At 35.8% G+C, this 26,709-nt stretch overlaps 1 protein-coding gene across 11 annotated transcripts in view; it reads right to left on the reverse strand.

The window, feature by feature from the left end:
• Stard13 (StAR related lipid transfer domain containing 13) overlaps positions 1-26,709 on the reverse strand; it is a 532,559-nt gene that overhangs the window by 159,418 nt on the left and 346,432 nt on the right. For 2 of the 11 annotated variants that reach the window (XM_087199590.1, XM_087199586.1), the window contains exon 1: positions 10,108-10,244. The exons of 7 other annotated variants lie outside the window; for them this stretch is intronic. Coding sequence is in view for 2 of the 4 variants with exons in the window: in XM_004854751.4 (XP_004854808.2) it covers positions 10,108-10,276 (169 nt within the window). In the remaining 2 variants the exon portion in view is untranslated. Of the gene's footprint in view, positions 1-10,107; positions 18,635-26,709 lie in introns of those variants that run through there. 2 more of the 11 variants (XM_004854751.4, XM_004854750.4) reach the window with 2 other exon arrangements.

Genomic DNA, 26,709 nt, shown 5'->3' on the forward strand with positions numbered 1-26,709 from the left:
TTCTAGAACATTAGTTACAGATTTATCTGTTTGCAATTCACATTATGGAAGGAGACATGTAGGTCCAGAAGACCTAGGTAACTTATTCAGTGTCACACTGCATCCAAGATTGGTGGCCTTCCTACTGCACATGTTACCATTACCAGATGGGCAAACATGGTTTTTTGATTGCTTTCAAAAGATTACTGTAAAACAATTATGTGGAATGTAAAGAATATTGCAATTTAAACACAAATGTCCCACCTATAATGTCTCATCTATTACTGGTTAATGATGCTTATCTTGGCCTTGATCCTACCTCTCTTCCCCAATTGCTCACCTCCCAGCCAGCTATTTGGCACAGTACAGTTTCTCCAGCTCTCCTGTCCTCCCTTAGCTTTAGAATTTACCACTAAGTGATTCCATGATCCAGGGACACTTCCTACCAAGAACTGTCTCTTTTACTTCTAGAAAGAGAGAAGCAATGGGCTTTGCTGTTTATCTATAGGAGTTGAAACTTGGCCTCAATCCACCATTTCAGGTCACTTCAGGGGAACTGAGTGAGTACCTGTGGTCCAGGAGATTCCACAATTGGGAAAGGCAGTGGTTTTCATTATAGTTTAAGATTTTTAAAAATCTTTTTGTTTCAAATTTTGTGGTAGACATTTTTTGAAGACACATAAAAATGTGGCATTAGGAATGTCTGCCTTAGTAAACATGGTATAGAGCACATACTTTAATCTTCATTTGATGATACCTTGAAGGGTTCTATGTACAGAATGCTTAATACATTTTTTTCTCATATTGAGCACTCAGTATGTGCTAGGCCCATGTCTAATTTTATTTTCTCCTTTAATCCTATTAATATTTTTGAAATAATTGAAATTCTTAGCCCCATTTTGCCCACTGGGGAATCAAAGTTTAGAAATGTTAAGTAACTGGCAAAGGTCATTCTGCTGGTAAAATGTAGGTATGGCTAGAGTTCAAATTCAATTGCATGACCTCAAAGTCCTCCAGTGGTTCCAAATTGTAGATGTACAAAGTTTGAAGTTTGGAACATTCTTGATCCCATGGGATTACTTGTAAACGACAAATGTTTCTTGATATTCTACCAATATGTTTCAATTACTTTTCCCTATGAACAACACAGGGTTCAACATTCTGCCAACAAAGTTACCTCTGGAAGATTGTCACAGAAAAAGTCAGGGAACAAACACCCATCTCTCTGTATCTTGTGCTAACATTTTATGAAAAGTTCCAAGCAAGCCCAGTGGACTGGACACCCTTGGCAGTGAATAACACTTAAAAATTCAAATGCAATTTTTGAGATGATGGTGTGACTTCGGTTGTTCTTGTAGTTGTTTGTTCTGTTAATGTGGTATATCATAATGACTGATTTGCATTTTAATTCATATTTGCATTCCAGAGATAAATTCTACTTGGCCATGTTTAAGATTCCTTTAAAAAAATTCAAATGCAAAATTGCATTACAGTCCTGGGACTAATAGAAGAGGAATTCAATAAGTGGAATTCCTTTGCAGGCTTCTTCAAGACATCCTGCAAGACTGATATCCTTCTTGTTAAGATGTTTTTCTCCTTCTTTTAGTAAGCCAGTAATAAAACTAAGCAACTTTGTCTGCCTTGGACTTTAAAGTACAGCAGGTGGAGTAAAATGGTAATGATGAAGAAATGAATTTGCAGAGAAGGTAATTTACAGAACTTGTTACCTACCCAAAAGAGATCAAAGTGAGTTGATGACTAAGAGCTTCTTATAAAACAACATATGGTTTAATGTTTAGTCTAATCAATAAGGGCCCTGTGATGGATTTCATTCTTTATTTTGAAAAATGCATTTAGTGAGAAATGTGTTACGTTACTCAAAGTGTTTGTGGGAGATTTATTCAAATTTCTCTATTAAAAACTCTAGTTTTATGGAGGGGAAGGTAGTTGGAACATCATTATTACTAGGCTTGTAAATCTTCTTTATTTCTTATAGAAATCTTAAATATTATAAATAATTTCACAGTAGTAAAGTTCTCAGAGGAAAATAGTTTTATAACTTTACATACTTTTTCCCCAATTTGTCATTTGGTGAATGTATGTGAAATGCCGCTATTGTTCACTTATAGAGATTGAATACTAATAAAGATCCCTGGCATTTCATATGTATGATTTTCAGAATTAACCAGGAAGAGGAGAGTTGAAATGCAGAAGGAGAATGCCTTCTTCAGCTCAAAATCCTGACATGTAAATTAGGTATGTGGTAACTGTCAAGTTCCATTACAGTCTCTCTACAATGTTTCATCCTTGTGTTTTATCAGACTGTTAGAAAGGCAAAGCAGCACAAATCATTTGAATTTTAGTCAGCTTTATCTCTGTCAGATCCTTAAAATTGCCGAGATTCCTATGACTTGTGAGGAAGATCATTTGTCAGTTTAGCCAAATAGTATGTATTTGTTGTTTTCCTTTATCTAACAGAATTAGTGTACTTTGTCATTTTAAAGTTATTTTACAAATCTTCTAGTTAAATTTCTTTAGATCCTAAATTTCTCAAAAAAAAAAAAAAAAGAAGAAGAAAGAAAGAAATAGGGGAAAAAAAGAATTCATGTTTCTCTTCAGACATTAGTATATATATTTTCAAAGTAACCTGTCCTGCCCTAGAAGGTACCATTCTCTAATGTTTGCTATGGTCATGTGTGACTTTACAACAACATGAGGGTTAGAGCTAGATGAGATGGTTAATTCCTCATGTCTTCTGTTGTAGCTATTTGACATTTTGTGAACTTTTCTCAAAAAAAAAAATCATTCTTAATGCAAATGCTAATCTGCTATTTCTTTGCTAGCAGGAGGAAAAATTCCTAAGAATATATTTGCAGGCTCCCTGGGAATTAAGAAGTTATTTACCAGGCCGGGTATTTAGCTCAGTGATTCCACCGCCTGCCTCGAAAGTGTAAGGACCTGAGTTCGATCCCCGGTACCAAAAAAAAAAAAAAGAAGTTATTTACCAAACAGATTTCATTAATTAAAATTATCTATATTCTATCATTTCACTTTATTCTGCTGTATTGAAAGAGACTTTACATAACCAAATGTATTTTTGGACCTTGAAGCTTGAACTTCAGTAAGTCTACTATGAGCAAGGAGAGTCCAAGACCCCTGAACGGTTTTCTGCTTCTTTCTTGTGGGTGGTAATTGCACTTCCCAGCAGTCATGCAGTATCCTGAATTAGCTACAGGAATGTCAGACCTCTGTAGCACTCACCTGAGGACTTCAGGTATATCATAAGTTAGATAAACCCAGATCTATGAAGTTATCATTTCTTTCTTCTGGCTCAATAGTACTTATGTTGTAGAGTTCCTTGTGGACTGGCTGTATTTTTGTTAATTATTAACTCTGCCCATAAATGGACTCCTTCAATTTTCTGCCTATCACTTGTGGAGGAGCTGCCTAATCAGGTTAGTATCTTCATTTTGCTGTTAGTTTTCATAAAAAGATGGCGACCTGTCTTTATTCAGTTAGATTTTAATGTGCATGAATTGGCTATCTTCAAAAACAGAGTATTTGCAATGCTATTTTTGAAATACAAATTCAAATTATCTATGGCCTAATCCACGCCAGAAATATATTCAAAAAGAATTATCTGAACAAACCACAGGCCGTGCACTCTCTTAAATCAGAGTTTCCAAAAGTTTTCCCCAAGGGAACATTGGTTTTGTAATATGTCACTTCCTGATATCTGGTGAAAAGTGGTTTCATGATGAAATATACCAGTTAAAACCAAGTTAAACTATTTTCTGCAGGATTTCCTTGAGCCTTTTCAAAGTGTGAATTTCCAAAAAAAGAAAGAAAATACAGCATTTTTCAAAATTATTTAACCACATTTCCCCCCTTTTATATTTATCTGATGGAACTGCTTGCTGTAAGCAGACTTGAAAACTTGCTTCTAGATGGTCTTCATGTTTTTTCTAGATAAAGTAGGGGAATCAGAGGACTGCATACCTGAACTTCCTTAGCTTAACTCATCCACCCCATGCACAAATATTTCTCCTGAAGTTTAGGTTGTTGTGGTGTAGCTACTGCCACTGTGCGTGTTATATAAGAAATAATCATGAGACTCACTGTTGAATTCACAATAGTGATTGATAGAAACACCATCCACTATAGATTGTAGTGCCCTCTTTATAAGATTTATATGAAAAATTGCTCTTATACATCAAGTTTTTGGGAGAAAATTACCACAAATATCCAAGTCCAGGGAAAGTTATGTTAATGTTTGTTTTTTTTTAAACTGTCTGTACATGGTGAGTCTTTTCTTGATCATATTTTCCTCTGCTTAGATTAGGGACACTCAAGTAAAATTGGCAGGCCATTTTTAATTTCATATTACTATGTTTTAGATTTCTAGGTAATATCTCTTAGTTTTATAAATTTTTCTTTTCATTAGATTTATCTTTTTATAATCTTAAATTGTATATTCTTTTATGAATATCTCAAATCTCTTAATATGTATTGATATATGATATCTTTTCCCACTCACAAATCATATTCCAATTGCCCCTGGGAAAATAGTACAGAATTTATTCAAATATCTGATGTCTAATTCAAGGTCCAGTTTGCCTAACTTCTTCTTGCACATTCTTTGATAGTCTTACCACTGTATTCTAACAGCTAATAAAATGCAGAAACAGAAAGTATCCTCATTAATGAATTGTCTCCATTAAATCCCCACCTATTTATTTACATTTATATAAGACATTTACCAAAGCCCACTTGTCATTTTCTGTCTTTTAAAATGTTTTTGATTATCAGTTGATATTAGCTAAGTCCACTACTTTTTAATAATTTGTGCTTCTATCTCTGTTCGTATTTAAGTTACCAAGGAAATAAGATAAGGACTTGCATTACATGAATTGATCACTGTCCAGAATTTACTAAGAATTAAAGTACTGATGATAGAGGGGAAACACATGAGAAAAATGAATCTCCATTCACTTAATCTTGTATCATAGAATCCGTATTTGGCAGCTGCTTACATCCGTGATGTGTTTGTAAAATCAGAGTTAATAAAAGACGTGACATGGAGCTGTTGAAACAACAGTGGTAATTTTCTCCCCAAAACTTGATGTATAAGAGCAATTTTTCATATAAATCTTATAAAGAGGGCACTACAATCTATAGTGGATGGTGTTTCTATCAATCACTATTGTGAATTCAACAGTGAGTCTCATGATTATTTCTTATATAACACTCCCAAGTTTTTAATGTTTATAAGCATATTCTTTTTCTGCTTATTTCTAAGACTCATTTCTTAACTGCTCATAGTTTTACTATGTACAAACTTTTAAGACCACATTATTCAAAGTTCCTTGACTTAATTCACTTAACCTATTTTCCTGTAACTTTGGTTAAACAGTGTCTTTTCTGTATGGCCTTTCAGTCACCAGCACTGAATCAAGAGACTGATTCATAAAATGTAAATCTATAACAGTTGCCACTTTTTTAAAAGAACTTGAGCAATACACGATTGATGCATTCTTAATCACTTTTCTGTGTTACATCTGTGTTTTCTGCCAGTGTATTTCCCCTCTTTTGAAAATAGCTGGGTTAGAAAATACAGTACTAAACATAGAGAAAGGACAATTCCAGAAGAACAAATGATAGCTTAATTTAGTCTGACATTACCAGTTGGTGGGGGTCTCATTTGTTGTGGATGGACAATGTTCACTTAGGTTGGGCAAATTCCCAAGATGCCATTTGACAGAGTAATGAGGGAGAATATGTCACTCATACCCATTTGCACTAGGGACATAAAAAAGCCCACATATTACACTCTAGTTAAGTTAAACTCAGTTGCTACATCATTTAAATATAATGAGAGCATTACACCAGTATTAAAGAAGCATGTCCAGATAAATGATGAATGATATAATAAGGAAAATATAAATAAAAATTATCTTCTCTTAAGATAATACCTGTGATCAAAGAATTCTAGAATTGCAAACAAGACTGAGTTTCTAGAGATGGCTTAATTCAATGCTTTCTTTTACAAAAGAAATTCCAGAGAAGTTGTAACTTTCCATAAATCTCACAATATATCAATAGAGGGAGTAAACCTAAATTGCACTTTACCATGTCTTTGGCAAATACCAGAAAGTTTAGAAGTCATTACTTAATTCTATGTAATGAAGCTGATCTGTTTCTTTCATAGGTTCTATTAAGTTAGGTTTAAGTTTCCCTGCTTACTACGTTCATGTTTGAGGAATTAATGACTTAACTACAGAGAGAACTCCAGGACACAAGAACCAGAGAAAACCTCAACAATCATGTTCATCTGCTTTGGTTTCTCATCAAGGTAAAAACTTCTTGTCAAGACAATTTTTATTAAAATAAAAGGTTAATAATATGACAAGTTCCTTCCCAACTAAAGTAATTACATTTATGCATGTACTTCGATTTGGGTTTTCTAAATAGCACATGTATGAGTGTATGTGTGTGTCTGTATCTATGTAGACATTTAACATGGTTGCCCCTATACTCAATACAACATAACTTTCAAATAACAATACAAAAATCCAATTCTCCCACCTCACATCCATTACAACAGATATTGTCAAAAAAAAAAAAAAAAGAAATGCGGTATAGACATACAAAAGAGTATTTTATGGCCTTAAAAAGGAAATAAATCCGAGGGCCAGGGATGTAGCTCAGTGGCACCATGTCTGCCTGGCAAGTGCAAGGTCCTGAGTTCAATCCCCAGTAATGAAAAAAAAAAGGGAAATAAATCTGGTCAAAATACTACAGATGCAAATTCCCTATGATGAGTGTTATCATTATGTATGTATAAAATGTGCCAATAAATGTTTTGTTATTAAAAAAGATCATTTAGATTAGACAATAGAAAATATAATATGGGTAAACTTCAAAGACATTATGCTAAGTGAAATAAGACAGTCACAAAAAGATGCAACTTTACTGTATGAATCCACTTATATGAGGTATATAGAAGAATCAGAGCCAGAAAAGTCTCTGAGACAGAAAACAGAATGGTGGTTACCAGGGGCTGGGAGGAAGGAGGAATATGGAGTTAGTGTGTGTTAGATTTGGAGTTTCAGTTTTTCAAAATGAAGAGCTATGGAGATGATATGGATGGCTGCAAAACATTATGATCATGAGTGTATTTAATACTATTAAACTGTACACTTAAAGGTAGTTAAGATAATACATTTAATGGTGTGCATACTTACCATAATTTTAAAAATTTGAAAAATATAATTCTTTCTTGCTGTGACCTAACATGCTCTTCCCCCACCAACCCATAAGAATCCTCCCTCCTATTTATTTCCAAGTGCCTGTCACTGAGGGAAATAAGGACCATTATTATTTCCATTCTTTCTCTCTACAACAATTTCCCTATTGAATCAAGAAAGCATGTGGGGGTAGGGATTAAGGGCAGTATGACTTCTGATTAACTTTCATTCTGTAATAATAACATTATTCCTTAAACATTTTCTTGTAATTGGATTTACAACTTCTGAATAATAACAACGACAAGGCTAGAAAAATGATGCCTGTATATTTTAGAGGATACCCCAAATTCAGCAAGTTTGGATTCATCCTGGGTTTGAGTAACTAATTTTGATCCTATGTATCATCAAAGATTCCTTCATTTCTCCTCCTTGTTTTTCTTCCTCATAAGTGTGTCTACTGTTGAATCATGTACACTCCATTCAATGATTATCTCATTATAATGAGGTCAGCATGGAGCAACTTACTCTGGTTTGCATTGTTCCCACCAGCCATGAGAAAGTATAAGTAATGATGCCCAGAATTATATTAAAACAATGGTTTTAATAGATCTAAAAGAGCCAAGCAAGCAATTTTACTGAGGTGGATGTCATTTCAAGATACTAATATGTGAACTACAAAAATAACGTTATTAATTTAATATGCACTTGATAAACTTTAATCAAAAGGTTGAATGTTGTTGGCAAAATAATTTGGCATCTTGCCCTATTGAGTACTAACTATTCAAGGAGACAAAAATACATAGTACTTTGCTCCCACTGGAGAAATAAAACCTAAGTGGAAATCTCATAATGAGTGACCAATTCTGATTCTGTATTATGATTCATTGTTGTCTCTTGAGTAGAAAAGGCTAAAAGGTCTTGGGTAAATTGCATAATCCAAAACTCAATCATAGGTTCAGTACTTGTTCAGTGCTCATTATAAAAAGTAAAAATGCTAGTGTGTTGTATAGCAAAGGCTTTAGAGCTATATTCAAATATCAGCTCTAACTATGTATTCAAGTTATTTGAACGTTTTGTGGTTCTGTCTTCTCATCTATAAAATGAGGTTTATAATAGAATTAAACCATAAGGATTTTTTTCTTGGGAAAAATAAAATTCATAGTGAGCTCTCACAGCAGGGCCTGATATACTACAGTGCTTAAACAATATTCTTCACTATGATATCAATCCAATCTATTAATACAGAAAACCCAATAACTGTCAAACTGTCTAATTAGACAAAATGAAACACAGGCTTAGAGTGTCCATATGTCTGTGTGAGAGTGTACTAATGATAATGTATGTGTTTAGAATTTCAAATCATTGATAGAAAAATAATCCCCACCTAAAAAAAACATATTTTCATTAAGTCAATTATTGTAAATGCATTTAAGGAGGTCTGCAAAAAAATTTCAACGATGTCATATTTTGCATATGCTCTTTATATGCATGCCAAGGAATATTTAGACTGTAAACGATAGATCACCATCAAATGTTTTAAGCCCCTATGTTTATAATGATTATGGCATCTCATAAAGAACCATTGAAAGAAAGTTGTGAAAACTTAAATGAAGCTGGTTTTTTATTCTAAGCCTAATGTATTTTTAAATCAAGCCACAGGGAAATACTTTTGTTTCTATTCAATCAAGACCTGCACACCGAGTTTATGGAATGACATAATATCCTTCCTGAAATCAGGCCGGTATGTAGGACCAGTATCCTTCACACATAACCAGTTCCTGAACCCTTACAAACAAATCCCAATTTCCAAGGAAATAATCTCATCAAATGCTGCTCACTAGAATACATATTGTTCCTTTTGGAAACATTACAATAAGATTTTTGTGATTACAAACTTCAACTTCCCCTCTGAAATTCAATATAATCTTAAGCTCTTTTTTTCAAGTGGAAACTGCATCTTTATAATGGCTCTAGAAATTCCTGGTAAATTCATGTAGCACTAATATAATAATTTAGTTATAATTTTAGTGCAGGGAAGAGGTGGTTATTAACTGAGTTTGTGAGAGAGAGAGACTGAGAGAGGCTGACTTTTAAATGGTCACTAGTTAGCAGCTACATAAGAATATTTGTCTTTCACATTCTATAGACCTATTCTAAAAGAACCATGTTTTAAGATTTCTTTGGAGAGTAGTTTTTGTAATGTCCAGGCTTCCAAGCTGTTAAAGCTCATCTAGCTGCTTGTAGTCAATATTTTCTCCTTTTTTTTCATAACAAGCTAGTGTTTTTGCATGTAGGCAACAAGATTTGTTTTGAGGTGAACAGACATACTTGTTCTTTACAAGAAAAACAATATACACGAATCAGTGGCAACTACTGACATAAACACACAAACAGGAAAAGAATGTGATTTTTAGTTGTCAAACCAGTGGCCTTAACAATAGAAGTCTTACTGTCTCTTCTTTGAGGATATTCTAAAAATTCTGAACAGAGTGGACATTAGTTCTGTGACCTTTCCCTAATTAAATAAACAAGTATCAATGTTTTAAATGTGACCGACTGTCTACCTGCAAAAACCTCCAAAATACGTACCAAGTGAACTTTTCTCATTTGTTTTGTAGACACATATAAGCTTTGGAATTTATGATTCAATGTTCTACCATTAAGTTTTTTTATGCATTTTATGTTGAGTTATGTGGCAGCCAAGTTCTGTCACAATTTGCTTAAAACTGCATCCTAAAGTTATTTTTAAAAGTTACACACAGCATGGCAAAGAAATCCACATATTGTACATTGAGAACAATAACTTTAAAAACTGGGTTAGCATGAAACAGAGCCAATACAAATCATAATTAGCAACAGCCTCCCACTGCCAGCAACTCACCTTGTTGAATTTTAGTCACTAGCTGATGGCGTGCTAGAATCCGGCTCATCCTGTAAGGAGAGCGTCTTGTAGTCTGATCAAACCGCAAGTACATCTCCTGGCCCTCAGTTGTCATGGAATTTAGATAGTAGCAGCTTGAAGCTGGGGTCCTGGGCATCTGCCTGAACATCACGGCAGAGTTTCTATTGCCACCCCAGTCCGCCAGGGGCTGCTTGCGACTGCTTCCACTCTCAAAGGCACTAAGCCCAGGAGAGCTCAGCACACCGAGCTACTTTTTAAAAGAAAAGGAGTGCCAGAAGCCACAACTCAGAATTCCAACCCCCGGGCTCTCACATGACCTCAGGGAGCCAATCAAAGGATGAGAGAAAACTGGGAATGTTCACAAGCCTGACAGAGACGCAGTTCAAGCAGCTTGGATCCCCCACATAGCTCTAAAAGCAAATACAAGCTTTTGACATGCCTCAGAGCTGACGAAGCACCAAAAAGCAGCACTCACTAAAAGAGTTAAAAGACAAGGAGAAAGAGAAGAGAAAAGACCGTGGAGCCGAACAAGCCCTGGGCATTGGAAATCTTTCAGGCCTTGAAAGTTTGAGAAAGCTGCTTTGCTTTCTGGTAAGGCAGCTGTGGCTAGGTAAAAAAGATTTAATAAATGTCTTAAATAAGAAAATACTTCAAATAAGCATAAACAGTGGAGTATAAACTGCCATCATTTATTACAAAGAAATGAGTTAAATAATGCTTTTCCAGTAGAAAATAAACTTTTTTTTACTACTGCTTTAATATCAGGACTAAATACACTATAGACTCCTGCCTCTCATGTGATACAACCTAAATGGTAAGACTTAAAACTCTCAAGGCTAATTTTTGTTTTGTTTTGTTGGGTACGGGGGATAAAACTCAGGACCTTGCACTTGCCAGGCAGGTGCGGCACCACTGAGCTACGTTCCCGGCTAAAGGATTATTTCTTAATAATCCATTCCATTTAGCATCATTGATTCCCCTTTAATTTTGCTACTTCCCTGATTTTTAATCACCAAGAAGCAAAATACTTACGAAGTTTCTACCACACCTAAGACACTGCTGAGAATATTGCACAAGATGCAAAGATACTTGCAAAGGTACTGTCACGAACAGAGAAGTTATGCAGAAACTTAGAATACAATGCCACGAGGGATAGGTGCTTTAAAAAGACACAAACATAATGCTAGCTAGGCAATATTATTTCCTACTGGGATGATAATGCCTAGCCAGAAAGAGGAGGAATTTGGATAGTCCTTTTTTTTTTTTTTTTTTTTTTTTTTTTTTAAATAGCGGATTTTAACGCAGAGGCTGAGTAATCTATGTCCACCTGTAGGCTAGACTGGAAACCAGTGTGTGTTTAAGGAAACTGCTAGTAATTCAATTCGGCCATATGCAAGTATCCAAATAAAAGTAATTAGAATTTCCTCCCCTGTTTTTGCTCTTTCAAATCGTTTCATGTGAAGAGAAGAAAGTTAACAGAAAATATGTTATCAAATTCTGAGCCTGGAGCTAAATGAATAAAGTTCTTTGATAAAAAGCATTTGGCCAGGTTGCTTTTACTTTTAACTGAGTCAAACTGAAATGCAGCCTCATCAGGTTTTATAGTTTTGATAATGAGAAACTCTCAAAAGTTTAACAGTACTTCAATTAGAATCTCAATTCTTGTTCCTCCTGCTCTCTAATGGTGGTCAGCCTTAATACTTTTCCCTGGGGGAATTTTTGCTGGCCTGATTCTAGAACATACACAATCATGGCATGTGACTCTCTTCTGATGATGATATAAATATTGGCAAGTATTAGTTTTCAGGTTAGCATCATGGTAGAGCAGGAAAGGAAAAGCCTACTTGACCATACTGTGTGTGTACTCTCCATTCTTATTTAGAATTTAATGGAAGATTTTTGTTTACCAGAATCCTTTGTAGAAAGAGAGATTTAAGATGTAGTAACTCACATGCCAAAAGCATATATGTGAATGGTAAGCACCATTCACATATATGTTGAGCACCATGTTGCAATATTGGATGTCTGGAAGGTCAGTTAGCCAAGCTCACAGAATCAGTGCTGGCCACTATCTCTTGAGATGCTATTGTCAGTCACTTTGCGCACAGACTTCTGGCTTGATAACCCATCATTAGGGTCATCCTGGCCATGAAACTTTTGTTAAAGATAGACATTTGGCAAAATTGTCCCTTTTTCACTAGGGGAGAATGAAAGAGGGTGGAGAAAGAAGAGAAGGGCATGGAATTTGGAATTGGGAATTTGAACACTTTCGAAATAAAGGACAGTAAAAGGCAGGAAATGATGTGTAGTCATTTTATAGCTATGAATAACACTTAAAGACTGGCCATTCCTAATGCCAATTTTGCAATTCATTGCTTTCTTGGCTGCATTTTAAAAATGAATAGAATGATTCTTCCTGAGAAGCACCCACTCACCCACATTGTATTATGGCCAGGTTATGGTGGTGGTGGTGGGGGAGAGCACTGCCCCTCATTTGCATAATAATAAATGTGTTGAAAGTCCTAGGGTGTCTTGCTTTGAATACATATATCAAGACCATATGTATTCTTTGATGTGTAAGCAGATGTAAATGAAACAATATTTTATAGATTGACAATGAAGAACAAAAATTAAACTTAAATTAAGAGAAAAAAGAATTTTTCCCTTGATTGTACAAAAAAGTAACTTAGAATAAGAAAATCTAGGAAAGGTTATGTATTAAGAACCCTGTCCTAGTAGGTCATATAAAAGGTCCCTAAAGTCTTATTTCTTGGTTCAAGTATTATCTAAAAATCCATACAACTTTTTACTGTGCTTTTGTCATTTTATATTTCCAAAGTAGTATACTTAAAGGATATACGTAATATTATTTTCTCAGTGTGTCATTAATACCTTGTTTTTTGGCATTGCTATAAAATCTGTACTTTATAGCAATTTTTTGAATCATTCAGTCCCAGGGAAAGAATTACCACCAGTATGGACAGTTTTGTTAGAAATAAGAAGCTACTGGATTATCTCTCTAGATCTATCCTCTCTGCATTTCACTGAGACAACTGTCCCTCTTCACTGGTAAGTGAGTGAGATCCTAAGGAAGAGAGGTAAAGAGAGCCCAAAACATAAGTGTATGTTCTAAAGATGCTGCCTTTCTTAAATGTGAAGGAAATGGGTGTGCTAGTTTCTACTTTTCACCTACTTTCCCTCTATCCTCATTGGGTAATCATGGGCAATTTTTACTCACTATTGCAGGCATGAAATAAACAGATGAATAATAGGAACCACAGAGAGCAAAAAAAGAAGACAAAGGGAAAAAAAATCAGAGAGGTGCTAATGGCGTGGAATACCATTAGCTATTCACATTTTATGCTTCTAATTTGTCTCTACAGCAACTTTTGGAGGTACCTTATTTTATGGAAAAGAAAACTAAGACCCACAGAAGTGAAGCAATAACCCAGGTCATATAGCAAATCATATAGAGCCACTCTGTGGCTATAATTTCACTATCACACATGAGGGACAGGGAGGGAAAAAGTATAGACCAGCAAAGGTTCTAGGGAAAATGGATAGGGAGAAAATTTTGGAAGAACAGTCTGAAAATCATCCGAGTCCTATTAATGTATGTGATCCTGGAATGTCTAACTGGAACTATGACTATGGAATGGCTAAAATGATTGAGATCTGGATGTTCTAGAACAAGAACAGAGCTGAGAGTCCTTAATTAATCAATAACAGCCAGAGATCCTCTTAGGAGGAACCCATTGCTGAGAACTCCATCTTAAAGCCACGAAGCATCTGGACCCATGTATGGCTTGACAACTCTTCCTTTGCAATGCAGATTCTCTGGCCTCTGCTTTCTGATCATCCTCCAGGCTAACTGTATACGTCTTGCCTTTTCTGTGGCATTGATTCTCAATGTAAACACTAAATACAGTCAAAATTTTGAAATTTGATCTCTAAATAAAACTTTGGCTATTTAAACTGTTCCAGTCTTTTTATAAATGATACCAGATCAGTGCTCAATGGAATCCGGTTAACACATGGCAGAAAGCTATGTGTGCTTTTTCTGTAAAAGAGTGCTTTTATAGAAGCCAGGAAAGGCTCACTGTGCTTTCATCTGTCTGAGACTTCTACTCCTTCACACACATTCCAGCCTCCTCAACAGTTCCTCTGCGCAGAGGGAATTGAGGTAGTGCTGCCAAGTAAGAAAATGTTTCAGATACATGTTGCAGGCAGAAAAATGATTTGGAAGGCTTCTTTCAAAATTATGTGAACCCAAAAGTTGTGGGTTGACGTCAAAGCCTTCCCATGGGCTCTGAAGCTTGGTTTGGAGGATTTCTACCAACTGTGATGAGTCTGCCCAACTCTGTGTCAAGAGCCTTCCCAATTTGCATAAGGTACAACCCCAATTCCCGTTGCAGGCAAGACAGTGGTAATGACACTTGCAGCTATGACCAGGGCCCTCCCTGACAGGGTTCAGGCTGGCTCCTCTTTTGATCTGCTCCCCAGCTCCTGACCATGGCTCCCCTTTGGAGCCATTTTGCTGCAGTCCAGCCCTCTGCACTGTCTTTGCTTAATCCCCCCTGTATGGGCCCCCTGGGGTGTGTACTCTGCCCTTGTGCAATCACCTAGGTATCCAATCATCAGCTTCCAGCTCATGTGGCCGGTGATGTGGTTTGACCTGTCCCAGGATCACTGCCTACCCTTAATCATTTCAGCCAAACTAGAATTCTTTCATTTTCTCAGTTGTTTCACAGATCTGGAACTACATCTTCTATTCATGAGTCTACTGCCATGAGTTAAAGTCTGCTGCCTTCAGAAATATTTTAATTAACAACTAATTCAATAAGTTCAACTAATACAAAACTCTTTAGCATTTATAACCAGTCATGTTAATACCTGTAAATGGTCATTATATGACATGCTAATTAGATTCTTACATCCTTATATGGAATTAATTTGTCCATTGCAACTATTATGAGCATAATGTATTAACATCATGGATTTAGAAGGGATATTAAACATCTTCTAATCCAGCTAATCAACTACTATTGCAGTTCTCTGTGAGATTAGTTAACTTTCTACTTTCATATGTACAGTTTATTGTCTCACAGAAAACCCAAGCCTGTTTAAGAAAGCACTTCCTTATAATTTGCATTCATTTTGCCATTTGGAATGAGACAGGAAAAATCTATCTCTTCTCGCACAAAAGTGCCCTTCAGATGTTTGGAGAAAGCCACCAGATTCCCTAATAAGAATCTTCTTCTGAAGGCTAAGACATTCCTTTTCATCAAACTACACAACTTTGAACTATCCCTCAAGCTATTGTTCTCTTGTGGGTCTACCTCAGTATCTCTTTAAAAGTATGTCACTTAGCTGGGCATGGTATGCAGGGCTGTAATCTCAGCACTCGGAAGGCTGAGACAGGACGATCATGTATTCAAAGACAGTCTGGGCTACATAGCATCCCTGTCTCAAAAAACAAATAAACAAACAAATAAACAAAACTTAGTCTGTGGTTTCTTACCTCTATCCTTTCCTGTCAATAGTACAGCACTATTATTTAGGAAAAGTAATTTCTATGTGAACGTCCAGAAATGTGGTTTAAGTATGCTGCTCTTTGTGATATTTGAAACCATCCTTACTTCCTTGCCTCAGACACTTTGAGCATTTTCTATTGCACCTAGAACAAAATCCACACTCCTTACTTGGCCCAGCAGGTCCTTTGCAATCCGGTCCCTGCTTACCACTCCTACTTATCACCAGTCTCCTCACTTTCAGTCTTCTCTCTGCACATGCTGCTTTTCATCCTGGAATACTCTTCTGGGAGCCTTCCCCATCACTGGCTCCTTCTCAGCCTTCCATGTCAGCTTCAGTGATACATTCTTAGGTAGGCCATTCCTGTTCATTTCATCTAAGTGGAAGCAGCACTTGGGGTCCTTTAGCACTTTTCCCAGCTTGCAATTATATGTGCATTTGCTCACTAACTTATGTGTTGTTTAGTTTTCCCAGCAGACTGTTGTCTATTGTCCATGTTGATTTCCTTCTCATTTTATATTCACTGTCTACTAAAAGGCTTAGTACATAATTGGAAATCAATAGTGATTGATTGAATAAATGGTTGAATAAAAGAATATCCAAATTTTTCAAAAAATAAAATTTAGAACTTTCATGCATGCATTGTAAATAATTGCCACTGTTGATACAACTTAGATTGGATAAGGATTGGATGACAGATGATTCAAAATTTTATTCTCCCTAGACAGCCTCAAATACACATACTTTACTTGTTGATTAGGAGCAAAAGTGTATGCTCTGACCATCAAACAGAGGGCAGTTTAAGGTGTCTTGTAAAAATTATAGACCTTGGAGGAATGAGCAACCTTTTACTTCACAAAGAAAATATGAGAGACATCAGAAAAACTTAGTTGTCTATTTTCACTTAGCATTTGCTTCAAATTTTATAAGCATGATTGCTGTGCCTTTAAAAAGTTGAACAGCACTGGCCCAGCCACAGAGGACTTCAACTAACCTCTATAGATGTTCCTTCTGAGTGACTTTAGTCCATTGGTCTGTGCTTTTGGAAACAAACAGATGGCAGTTCTCTAAGGTAGTTTGTTTTCTGCCTTGTGTGTTTCCATAGGAATATCACAGCAGTTTCTCTGTATTGCCAAAATGGTATGCTGCATTAATTTAGCCCCATTTGCCCTTAGTGGAGCTGTATTGTTGTTGGACTACCAATCAGTCATCTCTGTTACTTCACGTTTATATGTATCTTTTCAATGATTTTGTCAATAATTTTGCTGGAGATCTTAATTAATTTAGTCTCCTATTTCCTAGAATCTACTTACTTTGGCCCTAATTAAAAATAAAATCAAATGCTCGTTTTCTTAAAGGATTGTATAGATGACTAGAAAGTATTTTTTTGTTTCTTAAGTGTAATTTGCCTTCACCAAAAGGCTTTCCTTCATTTACAGCAGAAAGAATTCTATGAACTTTTCTTCCATCTTGAACAACAGTAAATATATCTTATCATTGAACAATTAGAATATAAAATGGGAACTTGCTCATTAAAGAAATTTGATGATGAATCTTTTGGAAAATCCCTATTGATTCTCCATACAGTCTGTTTTGTAAATGTTTGAGGTTAACCGATGAAAAGAACACCATTATTAAAATTGTATGCTGAACTGTTCTTTTGACCCTGGCTCAATTTTTACGTATAGTATCTTCCCATGTGATGTCATGCAGAAGGCAAAAAAGCCCACAAACTGTGGAGGAATGGGTTTCTAGGGTTAATATAACAATTTTATGTTTTATATATTTAAACCACATATGCCTTCTTGGATAAATCCTTCTCAGAATGTTAAAGAATATGGTAAATTTTTTTCTCCTCATTCCTCATCTTTTTTTTTTTCATTACCAGGGATCGAACTCAGGACCTTGTGCTTGCGAGGCAGGTGCACTGCCACTGAGCTAAATCCCCAGCCCTCCTTATTCCTAATATAAGGACATAAATACTAAAGAAAGAATGGAAAGTGGTGCAATGAATAACAACATTAAAAATAGGATGACTAAGAATTTGAGAGGGACACAAAATGGCTCTCGAGAGGTTTGGATTTAGGTATCACAGACCTCTGTGATGCCTAGGAAGACAAATTTTAGACTTCTACTGGGTAGCAAGGGGGAATTACTCTTTTGAGCTGGTAGAAATAATTTAACCAAAGGTAATTCTTGTATAATGAAAATCTTATTGCTCTAATGCATCTTATTGCTTCTTTCTTAGTAAAATATTTTAAAGTACACTTCATGCTAGGCACTGATAACACAAAACCGAGTAAGATGCTGTCTTTCTTAACAGACTTAAAAGGCAAAAAGATAAGGACAGTTCCAATTACAGGTGGATTGTTGGGCTCCAATAAGGGTGTGCAGCAGGCAGCTACGGGAGCAGTTTGGGGAGAGCTAAATCACAACAAAGAGGTCATTCTGAACAGCAGAAGAAAATGGTACTGGTACTGAACCTAGAAGGAAACATAACTGATTGAGAAGGTAAGGAAGACTGGATCAGAAAAACTATGCCCATGAAGTGAAAATAATACATAAGTAATTTTCTGTGCTATCTCCTCTTCTCCAACTAATAAGGCAGATAAGTATTTCATTATGTAAGGATTTAATATGTAAAATGTACAAGGTGTTCACATAACTAAATGTCAAAATAAGAACCATAATCCAATTAAAACTTGAGGAAAGAAATTCAGTATATATTTCTTCAAAGAAGGCATACAAACAATGATGAGCTATATATAGAGGTATTCAATGGCACTAATTAGGAAATCAAAATCATAAGGAGATATCAACTGATACTGGTTTCCATGTCTATTCCCCCCCCATTAAGTTTATTGGTACATTTTTGGTATACAATACAGTTATATTCATCATTGGGATCTGGTACCAATATATGAGTCTCTTGGTTCTTATTTTCTTTCCCCTTCCCTTGCCCTCCCTTCACCCCTCCACCCCTCCCTATTTGCAAGACCTTGTTTCCATTTGTTTTCCTCTTCTCATATTTTTTTCCTTTCTCTTTTTTCCCTTCCCCTACCCCTCCCAATTGCCCTGCTCTTTTAGACCTTTTCTTCCTGTTACACAATATCAGTTACACATTTTTAAAATTACAATATCAAGATCTAGGAGACATTACCACAGATTTTACAGAATTTAAAAGGATATAGAAAGCATATTACAAAAATCTGTTTTGAAATAAATTTGACAACTTCTAAGAAGTACCTTGGAAGACAAATTAATGAAACTAACTCTGGAGGACATATAAAATTTGAATAGCACCTATTAAAGAAAGTATATTCCTAGCTCAAAAACTTACCTATATGACAACAGCAGGCTCATAAACATTTTAACTGATAAATTATATCAAACAATTAAAGCAGAAAAAAGAAGGAACACTTCTCCCCTCATTTTAGGAACTCAACATTGTGCTAATCCTAAAACTGGATAAAGATAATAGAAGAAAAAAGTATGAACAGAGATAGAAATTTGTTTAACAAAACAAACTATTGGAAGTCAGATCTGGCAGGATGTGGAAAGTGGTTTTGTTATAGGGATGGCAGTGTTGGTTCAGCATTGGAAGATCCACCCCCCAAAAGTCATGATTTAAACAGAGGAAAAGAAAAAGCCATATGATCCTGTCACTAGTTGGAGAAAAAGTATTGGAATAAATTCTACAGCTGTTCATGGTAAAAGCTATCAGGAGACTAGAGGTAGAACAGAAACTTCTCAACAGATTAAAGACATGTACTCCATACTTCCAGTGAGAATGCCTTATATAAATGGAGAAGATACAATGCTTTCTCCTTAAGGTGGGGAACAAGGGCAGATATGCTTACTCTTTATCTGTCCATTAAACTTTGAAACCTAGTCCCCACCAAAATAGTCTGGCAATAAAATGATACAACTAGGATAGGATTGGCACAGCAGAAGCAAAATCTTTATATGTAGATGAAATGATCATCTACAGAGAAAATACTAAGAAATCTCTAGGAGCTCCTAGAACTTGTGCTTGAATTTAGCAGGATTAGAAAACACAAGGTATATATAAAAATTCAGGTCTGTGTATACTTGCTATAAATGAAGAACTGGATATTGAAATTTAAAAGTTATGTAGGAGTACAAAGGACCTAGAAAAGTTAAAAACAAAAACAAAAACAGTGTTGGAAGATGCTTAGTACCTAATTTTAAGACTTCTTCTAAAGCTACAGTAATCAAGGCAGTGTTGCTGTAAGGAAAGACATATAGATCATTGGAATAAAACAGAGAATCTAGAAATAGAACCACACATATATGGTTCATTGAGTTTTGAAAGATTATCTAACATTAGCATTTTATGGAATACAAACTCAATTCAAGAGCCGAGGAAAAGATAATGTTTTCAGCAAATGGCACTAGAACACCTGGTATCCGTATATAAAAAATTAACCTCAACCCTTTTTTTCCACACATGAAAATAACTTGAAGGGATCTATGAACCTAAATAAGAAAGCCTAAAAGTATAAAACTTTAAGAAGAAATTATAAGGGAAAATGTTTATGAATTCAAGGTAGGCAAGAACTACCCAGGATACAAAAAACATGATGTATAAAAGAAAAAAATTGGTAAATGAGATTCCATCAAAATGTAGAACTTTAAATGACATCATTGAAATTAAAAGTAGTCCTTAAACAGACCATACTTACAATGCATATAACCTGTAAGTAGAATATATAAAGAATTCTTAGAGCTCATTAATAGATAACCCAATTAAAATGTAGACATAAGAAGATGATAAATAGCCAGTATAGCACAAGGAATGGTGTGTAACTCTAGAATCAGAAAAATACTAATCAGTGCAATAATAAGATTGAATTATACAGTCATTAGGGAGATAAAGTTAAAGGTTTTAAAAGCCTTGTCATGAATTTTTCTTTTTGTTGGATTCTCCCCCTTTGCGTTTAATTTGTCACCCCCAATGGATTCATTCTGCTGGGTTTCCTGGGGTTGTGATACTCATTATCTTTTCCTAGGGTATTGTCTAAAATTTTTTGGAGTGCCGGTTTGGTATTCATGAAGTTCCTAAGGTGCTCTTTATCATGAAAGGATCTTATTTCTCCATCAATTTTGAAAGATAGTTTTTCAGGGTACATCAATCTGGGTTGGAGGCTGTTTTCCTTTAGGGCTTGAAATACAACACTCCAAGCTCTTCTTGCCTTGAGGGTTTGCATTGAGAAGTCTGCTGTGATTCTGATGGGCTTTCCTTTGTATGTGATTTGTTTCTTTTCTCTCACTGCTTGTAGAATTTTGTTCTGTTGGATTTCTGGAATCCTAACTATTATATGTCTATGTGTAGATTTTTTTTGATTAAGGCTAGCTGGAGTCCTATATGCCACACTTGTCTGTATGTCAAGTTCTTTTCCCCTCCTTGGGAAGTTTTCTGCCATCACTTCTGTGAACAGTTTTTTTATGTCATCTACACTCTCTCCTCTTTCTTCATTGACTCCAGTCAGTCTTATGTTATTCTTCTTTGCATCGTCTAGCAGCTGTTGGATTGATTTCTCATGTTCCCTTACAATTTTAAAGCAATTTTTCTTTTCCTCCTCACTAATTGCAATCTTTTCTTCTATATCTGAAATTCTATCCTCACATTGGTTCATTCTGCTGCACAGACTTTCAATGGAGTTTTGAATCTCTTGGAAATCTGTTTGTATCTGTTCTATGGATTCCATTTGTTTCCTGTGTTAGGATTCCATCATGTTCCTCAGATCCTCTATTTTTTTATCTGTGTCCTCTCTAGATTTGTTAATCATGTCTTGCACCATGAGCACAATCTTTGCTGTTATCTGAGTAATTATTTCTGATTTGATTTTTCCCAGATCCTCTTTTGTTGCCAGTTCAGAGAGTCCAGGTGGTTGAGTATCAGATTGTTTCATCTCGTTTCCCTTTGGAGTTGCTGTAGGTGATCTGGAACTCTGTTTTTGAGGCTTGCTTATGTGTTTTCTCATTTCCACCGGGGGGGGGGGGTGCTTCTGGCACCCACGTGGCTCACCTTCCCTAGGGAGCTTCCTTCTGGGTGCTGGGACTAGCTGAGCTTCTCTGCCCTAGGAGCCTGGGATGGAGGTGGGGAGCTTCCTTCCAGGTTCTGGGACCGGCTGAGCTTCTCTGCCCGCGGTCTGGTGGTCCGGTGTCCTCTGCGTCTTTGTAATGTGGAACCAGGTGGCTGTACAGAGGAGTGGGTGTGTGCGTGTGTGTCCAGTGGGTTGTTGCCGGGGTGTGGGCTGTTTCAGCATGTTCCGTGTGCAGACCTGACTGTCTTCAGTATTGCAAATACATATGCAATGGAGGATCTAGTATGCAACATAGACGAATGGCTTCAAATGTCATAATCATTACACAACATATGCATATATCGAATCATCACATTGTATGCCTTAAATGTACATAATCTTTACTTTTCAATTAGATATTTAAAAAATTTTAAAATGTCACCATGATATAAACACCTCTAGGTTTCTAAAACCCTTTTTCTACCAAGAGCTTTATGTCAGGGAGATAGGTCGCTAAATTGAGGAGATACATATGGCTCTATTTTCTGGCAATAACCCTTTAGAACAAGGACTGTGATGAATAAAGTTTTAGAATGCAAGAAAGAAAGTAAATTCTGGGGTTTCTAGATTTCCATGGAATGAAAGATTGTCTTCTAGGAAAGAACAGAGCAACAGCTGGTATATGAAGTTCTAAGTCTGCCCTCCCATCAGCATCGTGGAACAAACCGTCCTTTGTCTAATCATACTTCCAAAATTCTACTTCCAGACAAAGCAGATTTCTAAACCTAGACCCATAAGAACTTTCTTTGAAAGCTCCTTATCTTGGTACTCTTTCATGTTAAAGCCAAAAAGGATTATTTCTTGGCAGATTTTTTAAATATTTAATTGACAAATAAAAATTTCATATATTTAAAGAATATAACATGATTCTATGTATATTACACACAAACACACACACACATATATATACAACTTATTACCACAGCCAAATTAATTAATATATCCTTCACCACCCATAATTGTCTCTTCATGTGTGCTTGTGTATGTGCATAGCAGGAAGTAAGGACAGTTCAAATATGCTGTCTTACCAAATTTCAAGTAAAGAATACAGTATTTTTACTACGGTCACCAAAATGTGTTTATTTCACAACAGAAAGTTTGTAGTTTCTGATCAGTGTCTCCACATTCCATCCTTTCCCTCTTTCTCCCATCCATGGCAAGTGGCTTTCTACTCCCTGCTCTCATGAGTTTGACTTTTTAGATTCCATACTTTTTAGATATCACATGTGGTATTTGTCTTTCTGCATCTGGCTTATTTCATTTAGCATAACCTCCTCCAAGATTGTTCATTATTGTGCCTGTTTTGTACAGCCTTTCTGGAGGAGTATTTTGTTTTTTGTTTAAGTGAATATATATGTATGTATAAATACATAGAGACTCTCCTGAAATTTCATATTTCAACAGAGCTTGATGATTATCAAAGCATGCAGTGGCCTCTGGCCAACCTTCTAGAACATCTCCATAATCACACTGAGTCTTATGGCATAGACTTGTTTAAACAGACTAAGAACAGTGCAAATAGCCAGGCGTGGTTACCTTCTCCTTAACCTGCCCCACCAAGATGACTCAACACTAATCAATCATAGGAGAATGTTTACTGAGAACCAAAAATATATTTGCTGCTAAGAAGGATAGAACATACCAAGAACATACTTCAGGTCTACAATAAACTTGAAGTATTCTCTTTCATTTCCCAACTTTAGAAGTCTCAAAGGCTATTTTGTACCTTGGCTTTTTCCTTGATATGCGTTTCCTCAGACAATCCCATTGTGACATTCCCTTAATCAGTGTATTGTTGCAAGTGAAAAATGTAGTACGCAAAATGCTGTGGTATATACAATGATTATAATTTTATGTTTAGAAATAAATATATGCATAGCAAAAAAGTTTCAAAGAAAACACATTCAAAAGACAATTATGGTCATTTTTAGAATGGTAAAACTATTGATGATGTTTCTTAGATTTCTGTTTCCCAAATATTCTGTCCTGTGACTATTTACCTTCTTTATATAAAGAAGGGATCAAGCCTAACCAGGGATTTACATTTAGGGATTTGGAGAGGGAGCTTCAGCCTTAGTACTGGCAGCTACCTCTGTGCAACAGCTGAAAGACAAAGAGACGAGGAACTATTAGAAAAGCTCATAGCCGCTGTCTTATATGACTTGAACTCCCTTATACTTAACACAGTTACATCTAGGAGAGAGGAACCAAAAAGGGTCTAGTGATTCATCTTTCAAAACTTCTTGCATTACTGCCTCTACTCCATAGGGCCTGGCCATTCTGCCTAGAGGATTCAGACTGTCCTGCTTGTGTCTCTGTGTCTAGGATTATCCCTATCCTAATTTACCCAAAATACTACAGAATGTTTTAGCTTCTCAAGATACCACCTCGACCATATTACTTTTGATCATGTCACTTTCTTGTTGCAAAATATCAAAAATGCCTTTACCACTTACTGTTTTAAATTATTTGGCTTACTTCTACAAAATAATTTCTATGCATACATGAACACACACATATGCATAAGCAGAAGAAGTATATATGATTACTTGTTCCTTTTCCACTATTTATGTCAACTGGATCAAAACTGAAGCCAAACAAGAAAAACTAATTGAAAGGGGGTTTATATGACTTCTTTCCTTCTTTCTTTCTTTCTCTCTTTCTTTCTCTCGCTAATGGCTTCTTTTTTGTTTTTGTTTTTGTTGGTACCACTTATGAGGCAGGCAATGGCACCATTGAGCTAAAGCCCTGGCCCAGCTAATGACTTCTTAAATTGATTTAATAGTTGGCTAAATTAATCCAATTCTTTGGTTGTTTTAATCCAGAAAAATAGAGCTTCATTGTCTTTTTCCCCAACAGCTTTATTTTATTTTTCTAGGTTTCTCTTAGTCATTTTCCTATAACAGAACTTTACTGACAGAAGTTTGACTGCTCAATTTCTTAATTTATGTTTCAAAGAATTAAGGAAGCTGGGGTGTGGATGTGGGGACAGTATTTTTAAATTAATGCATAATTGTACAGTGCCTGTTGGATAAGATTAAGTGAGCATGGTGAGAACTGTCAGCTGTACAGATCCAATCTTTCTATATAGGAAAACATCTTCTTAACTATTCCTTGTTTTAAAACTTGGAATAGATACTCTATCCAGTGGTGGTGAACCTATAGCACATGTGTTGTTTTTCTTTTAAGACAAAAGATGTCAGGTCATGAGTTGTTTTTTCTAAACTAAAACCCTAGTATTCCGGTTTAATTGCAGAGTTGGCACTTTGCTATATCCTTCCTTTTTTTTTTTTTTCTTTAGTACTGGGCATCAAACTCAGGACCTTGCGCTTTCAAGGCAGGCGGGCGCAGTGCTACTGACTAAGTTAAATCCCCGGCCCTGGAACTTTGCTATAAATAAGTGGGTTTTGGGTTGCAGTTTGGTCACTCATCTCTAAAAGGTTCACCATCATTACTCTATAATATCCTTTTAATTATTTTATAAGAACAGATATTTATGTCAGCTTTACAAATACACAGAGGCATTTACAAGTTCTAATCCCATAACAATGAGTAATATTGATTTAAGTAATACAGTGGTAGTGCTAGGAACAATTTCAACAAAGGTGTCTACACAGTTTTCATCCAAATACTCCCTAACAGTTTACTCAGTACTATTTCTACTAATGTACTTCTATTCGAATTTTAAAAAGAACTATTAAAGACATTATCTTTTTCTCAGTGTGGAAAAAGAAAAGATACAAAGTACAAAAGGAAAAATACAAAGGAAAGACCCCCACCCCCAAAATAATTAGCCCATAATTTTTCAAACTGGAACCTAAAAGTTCCCTTAGGTCCTCTGAGGAGTAGGATCCTGAGGCTGTGCTGAATTCTGCATAGAAGCAACCTCTGCCCCACTCCACCCTACACTTTTAGCACCTAAGTAAACAGGCAATTAGGACCACGTATTTGGCTCACTTACATCTTCTGCTCTGTGCTAGGCAAAGTTCTTGGTGCTTGGAATGTATTGATGAATAAAATAGGCACAATCTGTCCTGATGATGAGTATATTCTGAACAGTGAATCCAGAGCATTGAGTGTTATTAACTTGCGATCTGTGGACCATTGGAACACTGGAACTACATGCAAAATGTCAAACATGTTTACTCCTGGAACATAGGTCTTCAGATTTCATCAGATCTTCAAAAGATGTTGCTACCTTCCAAATATTTTTTTAAATGGCTCTAAAGTATAGACTTAGAACATCTAGAGCTGTGAGTTTGGAGTTAATTCGACTTGTATTCAGAATAGCCTCTGTTAGGTATTAACTACACAAGAATTGACAAGCAGAGTGATTTTATTTTTCTGTACCTCAGATTTCTCATCTGTAAAACTAAAGTCAGATTCATGAACTAAGGTCAGATTATGTATGTGAAGCATTTAAAATTCTCTAAGATAGTTTCCTCCTCCCCTACCCTAATCCTGAGGTTCTCACTCACAATATGGGTGAGAATTTGAAGCAAGTTCAAAATACAAACATAGAGTGGGATGTCACTGATAGCTACAGTGTCCCAATCTCTAGAAGTTTTCAGTTTTAGTGTGGTCAATAATATAGGAATTTACATAGTTAGTGGAGATAGTCCCTGTCAAACTAAGAGTTTGTGATTCCATGAAATGATCAACTCTATATACACCAACTTTATATGCACCAAATATTCTGAGAATTTTCTTTGGAGAGTATTTTATGACCCTAGCATACAGTAAACCCTCGTTCTGTGATTGCTTGAATGGAACAAATGCTTTTTTTATTTAGCAAGTTTATTTTAAAGCTATATAATGGTACTTGTTGCAATTTTGTTTATGTAACTCAGAAAGACAATAGGCCTGTAGCCTCTATCATCCCTGCATTGTGATATTTTGGCAGGATGATTATTTGACTGATACCTGTCTGTTTATTCTG

Source organism: Heterocephalus glaber, unplaced genomic scaffold (assembly GCF_053883595.1).
Source record: "Heterocephalus glaber isolate CG9 unplaced genomic scaffold, H.glaber_assembly_v1.0 deba00001720, whole genome shotgun sequence".
Taxonomy (NCBI): Eukaryota; Metazoa; Chordata; class Mammalia; order Rodentia; family Bathyergidae; genus Heterocephalus; species Heterocephalus glaber.